General features: G+C 39.3%; 1 protein-coding gene across 1 annotated transcript; it reads right to left on the bottom strand.

The window, feature by feature from the left end:
• Positions 1-5407: 5407 nt before the first annotated feature.
• On the bottom strand, positions 5408-7066 carry LOC145049348 (uncharacterized). Its single transcript, XM_078997767.1, has 2 exons — positions 6381-7066; positions 5408-5801 (listed from the first exon to the last, which is right to left on the bottom strand). Exons 1-2 carry the CDS (start codon positions 7064-7066, stop codon positions 5408-5410), a joined length of 1080 nt encoding a protein of 359 aa, XP_078853893.1.
• Between the last annotated feature and the right edge of the window lie 225 nt (positions 7067-7291).

Here is a 7291-nt window from a genome sequence, read left to right as displayed (position 1 = left end):
TAAAGTTTCACTATATACTCTTTTCTATCAAGTGAATCATATGTGATTCATAACTACTACATGGGAACTTTTGTATGCAATATATATTCACGATAACATCTTGTCTTTTGGAAATAAAACATGTTTATATATATATATATATATATATATATATATATATATATATATATATATATATATATATATATATATATATATATATATGCGAATCAAATCCTTTATTTATACTTTAAGTATATGTGATCATTTATGCCACTCTAAATGTTATACTTTACATAACAAGTGAGCATTACACTAGGATTTACTATACGAACGAAACACACACTTTGAATAACTATAATAGGTATAGTTTATGAGGAAACCATGAACGTTTACATACTAGAAACTCTATATCAAAGAGATACTTTCATATACAAGAACAAATGGAAATTTTCATACGTAAATCTGTTTTATACTAAGTTTTGTGAGACATTTCACATACTTTCGAGTATGCATTTTAATTCATGTATTATATACCATAATCCCTTGTAGGCGGAGCGTGATACTTGTGTATAGATCTATACGGGATTGACAATCCCGCACCTAAGTTGTAAGCTACAGCTAGGCCGGCAGGCCTGAGGTGACAAACGTCATAACATTCCAACGCCTGAAGAACGTTGTTACAGGCAGTCTGGGTCATTAGTATGGTTATAAAACTCACATGGAGTATTAAGAACTTACTGGTTTACGGGGTTATCAAATTCCTTAGTGATTTTATATTTATACAAATCTACTACTCTAGGCATGAAAAACACGATTTCATTTCAGTTTTGGAACTTTTAAACTAGCACACACTTATGAACAGATATTGGACTTCTAAAGGTAAACATTAAAAACAGTCGAGTCTTGGTAGAAGACAACTTTTATACTAGTTGAAAATATGGGATTTTCTAGAAACTTTCAAACATGTACAAACCATTTTATTCAGTTTTATACAAATGTAGAACAATTTCAAACGTTTTCTTCATACTTATACGAACAATTACGTTGAATAATTCCAAACGTTTTCTTCATACTTATACGAATAATTACATTCAACAATTCCAAACGTTTTCTTCATACTTATACGAATAATTACATTCAACAATTTCAAACGTTTTCCTCATACTTATACAAACAATTACATTGAATAATCCCAAATGTTTTCCTCATACTTATACAAACAATTACATTGAATAATTCCAAATGTTTTCTTCATACTTATACAAACGATAACATTAAATACTTATGAACTCACCAGCTTAAATGCTGACCTACACTTTCAAAATAACTTGTATTCTCTGGTCACCAGTAGACAGGTACGATGACCAGGTTTTGCGAAGACAGAGCAGTCAAGACTCGTCTTTTATTTTGATTACTTGTTGTAATGTCTTATTACTATGAAATAAAACACATGTATTAAACTATTACTATTAATGCAATGGGCGATGTTGTTGCTTGTTTACTACTTTGCATTATTGTGACACATTACATGACGCCCTCCACCCTAGAACGTTTTCGTCGTTCCGGTTTTGGGGTGTGACAATGCCGATCTCGATTGTCTCAGATTGAGATGTGCATTTCACTTCCAGATTCTTGAAGAAATTTCATGAGTAATTGGGTAAAAGACTGCATTTTAGTACCGCATACCACCCACAGACTGACGGGCAGAGTGAGTGGACGATTCAGACGCTCGAGGACATGCTCCGAGCATGTATGTTGGATTTCAGCAAGAGTTGGGACATGTACTTGCCCTTGGCAGAGTTTTCCTACAACAATAGCCATCATTCGAGCATTGGTAAGCCACCCTTTGAGCTGTTGTGTGGGAGGAGGTGTCGGACCCCCATTTTTCGGGGAGAGGTAGGGCAGCATGTGATGGGTAGTACAGAGATCGTGCTTCAGATGACAGAGCAGATACAGCAGGTCAGAAAGAGGTTGTTGACCGCTCAGAGTCACCAGAAGAGTTATGCGGACAGGCGCCGGTCCGAGCTCGAATTGCAGGTCGGCGACTTCGTGCTACTGAAGGCCTCTCCTTAGAAATGAGTGATCCGATTCAGGAAGAGGGGCAAGCTGGGGCCCTGATATATTGGTCCTTTCAGGGTGATCACGAGAGTAGGAAGGGTAGCCTACCGGGATTTGGGTCAGATTCATGACACCTTCCACGTGTCGCAGCTGAGAAAGTATATAGCCGACGAGTCGGCAGTGGTGTCATTAGAGGATATTCAGGTGGATGCGAGCCTGAACTATGTTGAGATACCAGTGGCGATTAGGGATCGGAAGATCAAGGTTCTGAGGAACAAGGAGGTGCCTCTGGTGCAGGTCTAGTGGCAGCATCTGAAAGGGTCAGAGTTGACTTGGGAGCCGGAGCGAGAGATGCGGGAGCAGCATCCCGAGTTGTTTGCAGAGTAAGACTTTGAGGATGTAGTCTGATTCTAGTTGGGGAGAATTGTAACATCCGGATTCCCAGGTATATTATTTTATTCTTTTATTTTTGGAGGTTATGAAGGGACTCGGCGAGTTGGTGCTTAGACTCGGCGAGTAGGGTCGCGGATTCTTATCCGGGTTCATGACTAGACTCGGTGAGTTCATGAGTGGACTCGGTGAGTCCATGCTGTTTAATGAAACCCTAATTTCTTGGGTTTGGGACCTATTTAAAGGCCCTTAGGGCCGTCATTTGCGGCTACCAAACCCCAGAGAGAAACCCTAAAGGAGTTAGAGCGTTTGTGAGAGGAAAGGAGCCATTTCTTGATCCTTGTGGTTGATTCTTGCAAGAAGGAGGTGCTTCCAGCTTAGGGGAGACCAAGGAGGTTGTGCATCTGTGGATTTCGAGCAAGAGACTTCATCTTTGAGGTATTATATCGCCCCTTTATCTGTTTTGTTGAAGGAATCCATAGATGTAGAGTTTTATGACCTTTATTGGAAGAAAATTGTGAGGATATGGCCCCTATTCACTTTGAGACTTTAGATCTGGACCCATAATGGTCTAAAGAGCTTATCTCAGCTTGCTTTATGTTGAGCTATGGAGGTGTTGAGCTAAGGATGTTACTTTTGGGACTAAATCACCAAGTGAAGCCTCCTAGACGTCCCATGAGTGTCAAGATTCGAACTTTACGTGTTTATCAGGCTTGGGAAGGTCAGATCTATGGATCAAAGGAATAGATGTGACCTCAGGAGCCCATTTGAGTTCGTGCATGGCATAAAATCGCCGAGTCCAAGGGCAGACTCTGCGAGTAGGGTTAGGGTTTCCCGTAAATCACTCAGTGAGTGGGCTTGCCGAGTTGGGGGCATAACTCAGTGAGTCAGATGGGATTAGAGGACTGGAGTTCAAAGCGGAACTCGCCGAGTTGATCTTGAGACTCGGTGAGTTGAGTCGGGGTGGCCCCGCGATTTATGCCAGGTGTGACTCGTCGAGCAAGGGGAAGGACTCGACGTGCCAAGCGAGACTAGAGAGTTAGTGGACACGTGTAGACTCGCCTAGTCGCCCAAGTGCACTCGACGAGTTGCCCCAGTGCACTCGACGAGTCGAGTCAAAGTTTGACCATTAACTTCTGTTGACTTTAGGATCTGGTCAACAATGTGGCCTTTGAGCCATAAGAGGGGTGAAATGGTATTTTGCCTTCTGAGGGTGCCAAGAAAGGGTTGAGTCTAGTCCCGAGATTTATATTTATGAGAATATTTACTTTATGTGATTAGGCGGAGGCTAGATCATATCTCTACCGAGTCAGAGATCTACCGAGACATCTGAGGTGAGTCTTCTCACTATACTTTACCTAGTGTGGTACAGGGATATGTGACAGTGTATTTTAGAGTTATGTGCTAGTATATTTGCATGTTATTTATGTGTTGTGATTTATTGTGATATGTGATATGCATGATTCAAAGTATACAGAGTATGACCAATGGGTCCATAGAGTTACGGCCAGAGGGCCCATAGAGAGTTGGGACTGGAAGGTTCCACTAAGACACATTGACCAGAGGGTCAACAGAGTTATAGCCTCGAGTGGCTAATATGTGTTAGTGTGGTATTTTGGGGAACTCACTAAGCAATTATGCTTACAATGTTATGTGTTGTGTTTCAGGTACCAGCGATGATCGCGGGAAGGCGCCGGCATGATTCGTACACATGCACACTAGAGTTCATATGTTTAGATCTTGGGGTTTTGTATTAAGATAATGATGATACAATGTTTTAAAATGTGGATGTGAATGAAATTATATGGTTTTTAAAATGTGAAAAATTGTTTAAATTTTTACGGTGTTACAACTTGACTAGATAAGGCTTAATTCCTTCCATCAATCCAGTCTGACCAAGCTATTTCCAATCCACTACCGCGGGCACATAAACCTTTCGTTGTTTCATCCATTCTAGCTTTCTATTCCATCTTGCAAGAATTTGGCACCAACATTCCTTGGAAAAGTGTACCACCGGAAGTCGGGGTGATTCCCAGGTTGGTTATATCGTGAACGACTAGCCATGGCTTCAAAACAAACACAAACAACACAGAAAGAAACCATGTGCAAAACTAAAATTAGAACAAAACAGATTAAGTGCTACAAATCTTCACCACGACGAGTCTTCGTGGTCGACGAACTGACGGGTTCCTAACATACAGTCGATCAAGAATCCTCACTAAATCAACTCAAATCAACTTCAGGGTTTGTTCTAAGGACATTAATAAGTAGAATAGCAACAAACTCAAAGGAAAAACATCAATAATCGGGTCCGAGTTTTTGCAAAAATCGGAACCCAAAGTTCTAAGATCGGACCCATATCTTTTCAAATCAGCAAATATACACCATATACTAGTATGTATTCGATTATTAGTAAGGAAAGCACACCAAAATCATACCTTTTTGTTGAAATCATGAAGAAATTGAAGGAAAAAGGAGGTGTTCTTCGTGGGGGAGGCTGGCACGGCGAGAGAGAAAGGGTGGAAAGTAAAAAGTGAGAAGTATTTTGACTGTGAAGTAAAGCCTAATTTGATGGGGTCAAAAACTTCACCACATCGTGGTTGGGTCACCACGTCGTGGTGTCGCATAAAAAATCATAATTCCGTGTTCTGATCGATTTTCCACCTCGTGGTAAATAAAAATAATTCGGTATGGTCAAAATTTTTAAAATTATCCATCCACACTCGTCTTATGCCATTCCCCAGTTTGAATTACATAAAAATTAGAAGAATTAGAGAGTAAAAATAAAACATAAATAAAACCAAAGAAAATAAAAGGAAAAGAAAAGGAAAGAAAATGCAAACTCAAAATTACAGGTTACCTCCTGCGGGTGCTTCTTTTTGGGGAATCAAAAGTCGGACTCCTTCCCAACTACGTTGATTCAGCTAGTGAGAGTTCCAAAGTTTCATTTTCTCTTTCTTCAATTGGCATACCTTCCTCATACTCTATGTTCATTAACTTTGAAGCGAGTTCCATTTCTTGATATTAGCTCAATGGCACCAAGTGGGAAAACTTGTTTGATAACGAAAGGTTTGTCCCACCTGGTTTGTAATTTTCCAGGAAAAAGCTTTGACTTTGAATTTAAAAGTAGCACTTTTTGACCCTCATGAAAATCCTTTCGCCATTTTAACCTTGCATTATGCCATTTCTTTGTTTTATCCTTATAAATCAAGGAACTAGTGTATGCTTCATTCCTCAATTCCTTAAGCACATTTATTTGCACCAACCGATTGCTACGAAGTTCGGCCAAATCAAAGCTACATGACTTCAAAGCCCAAAATGCTTTATGTTCAATTTCAACCAGCAAGTGACAACTTTTTCCATATACTAACCTATATGGTGTAGTAACAATAGGTGTTTTAAAATCCGTGCAAAATGCCCAAAGTGCATCATAAAGCTTTTTCGACCACTCCTTTCTATTACCGCCAACCGATCACTCCAATATTTGTTTTAATGCCCGATTTGTAACCTTGGTTTGCCCACTTGTTTGTGGATGATATGATGTTAAAAATCTATGGTTTATAACATATTTTGTAACACCTTAGCAAATTGATCGTTTGTGAAGTGGGAACCTCGATCACTAATAAGAGCTTTTGGAATGCCAAATCTTGAGAATAGCTTTTTAAGAAAACAAACCACTACCCGAGCATCATTAGTGGTTAATGCTTGTACCTCCGCCCATTTAGAAATGTAGTCGACTGCCACTAATATATACTTATTCCCTCTTGAAGTTGGAAAAGGTCCAATGAAGTCAATTCCCCAAACATCAAATATCTCACAGACTTGGATGCTATTTTGGGGTATCTCATTTCAGGGTGAAATATTTCCCGGTCTCTGACACGAATCACACTCGTTAATAAATGTAGTAGCATCCTTGAAAATAGTGGGCCAGTAAAACTAGTATCAAAGACCTTTTTGTTGTGTATTGTGATCCATGGTGTCCTCCCATGGGCCCATTATGGCAATGTTTCAAGATTTCTAGACTTTCTTTCCCGAACACACATCTTCTTATTATTCCATCAGCACAACTTCGAAAGAGGTATGCCTTATCCCAAAAGTAATATCTGATTTCAGAAAATAGTTTCTTCTTTTGTTGATGTGTCAATTCTTTTGGAAGATAATCACTTTCTAAATAGTTAGCTATGTCCGCATACCAAGGTACCTCTCCTACTATAACCATAAGACATTCCTCAGAAAAATCATCTACAATGTTGTTTTCTTCCAGTTCTTCCAAATTCGGGTTTTTAAGTCTAGATAAATGATTGGCAGCCACGTTCTCCATTCCTATTTTATCTCTAATTTCAATGTCAAATTCTTGTAAAAGAAGTACCCAACGTATTAATCTTGGTTTGGCATCTTGTTTAGCAAAACGATACTTAAGAGAAAAATGGTTGGTAAGAACAATGGTTTTGGATAAGACTAGATTTGGGCGGAATTTATCAAAAGCAAAGACCACCGTGAGCAGCTCCTTCTCGGTAGTAGTGTAATTCTCTTGGGTCGGGTTTAGAGCTTTGCTTGCATAGTAGATAGGTTGAAAATGTTTTTCAACCCTTTGTCCCAAAACAGCTCCCACTGCATAGTCACTAGCATCACACATCAGCTCAAAAGGAAGACTCTAATTCGGGGTTATCATAATAGGGGTATTAGTCAACTTTTCTTTCAAAAAATTAAAGGCTTCATGACATTCCTTAGAAAAGTCAAACGGGGCATCCTTCAAAAGAAATTGAGTCAATGGCCTTGTGATCTTCAAAAAATATTTGATGATTCGGCAGTAAAATCTTGTATGGCTTAGAAAGCTCTTCACCCCTTTTACATAAGTTGG

Source organism: Lactuca serriola, chromosome 5 (genome assembly GCF_051521515.1).
Source record: "Lactuca serriola cultivar US96UC23 chromosome 5, Lser_US96UC23_V15, whole genome shotgun sequence".
NCBI lineage: Eukaryota > Viridiplantae > Streptophyta > Magnoliopsida > Asterales > Asteraceae > Lactuca > Lactuca serriola.
This window is presented reverse-complemented; position numbering and strand designations above follow the sequence as displayed.

Excerpts from the sequence above, each read along its gene's own strand:
- LOC145049348 (XM_078997767.1), bottom strand. The coding sequence starts at position 7,066 with ATGTGTGATGCTAGTGACTATGCAGTGGGAGCTGTTTTGGGACAAAGG. Across the intron at positions 5,802-6,380 it reads TCACAATACACAACAAAAAG|GTTAGTATATGGAAAAAGTT; the intron begins GTCTTTGATACT and ends TACACCATATAG.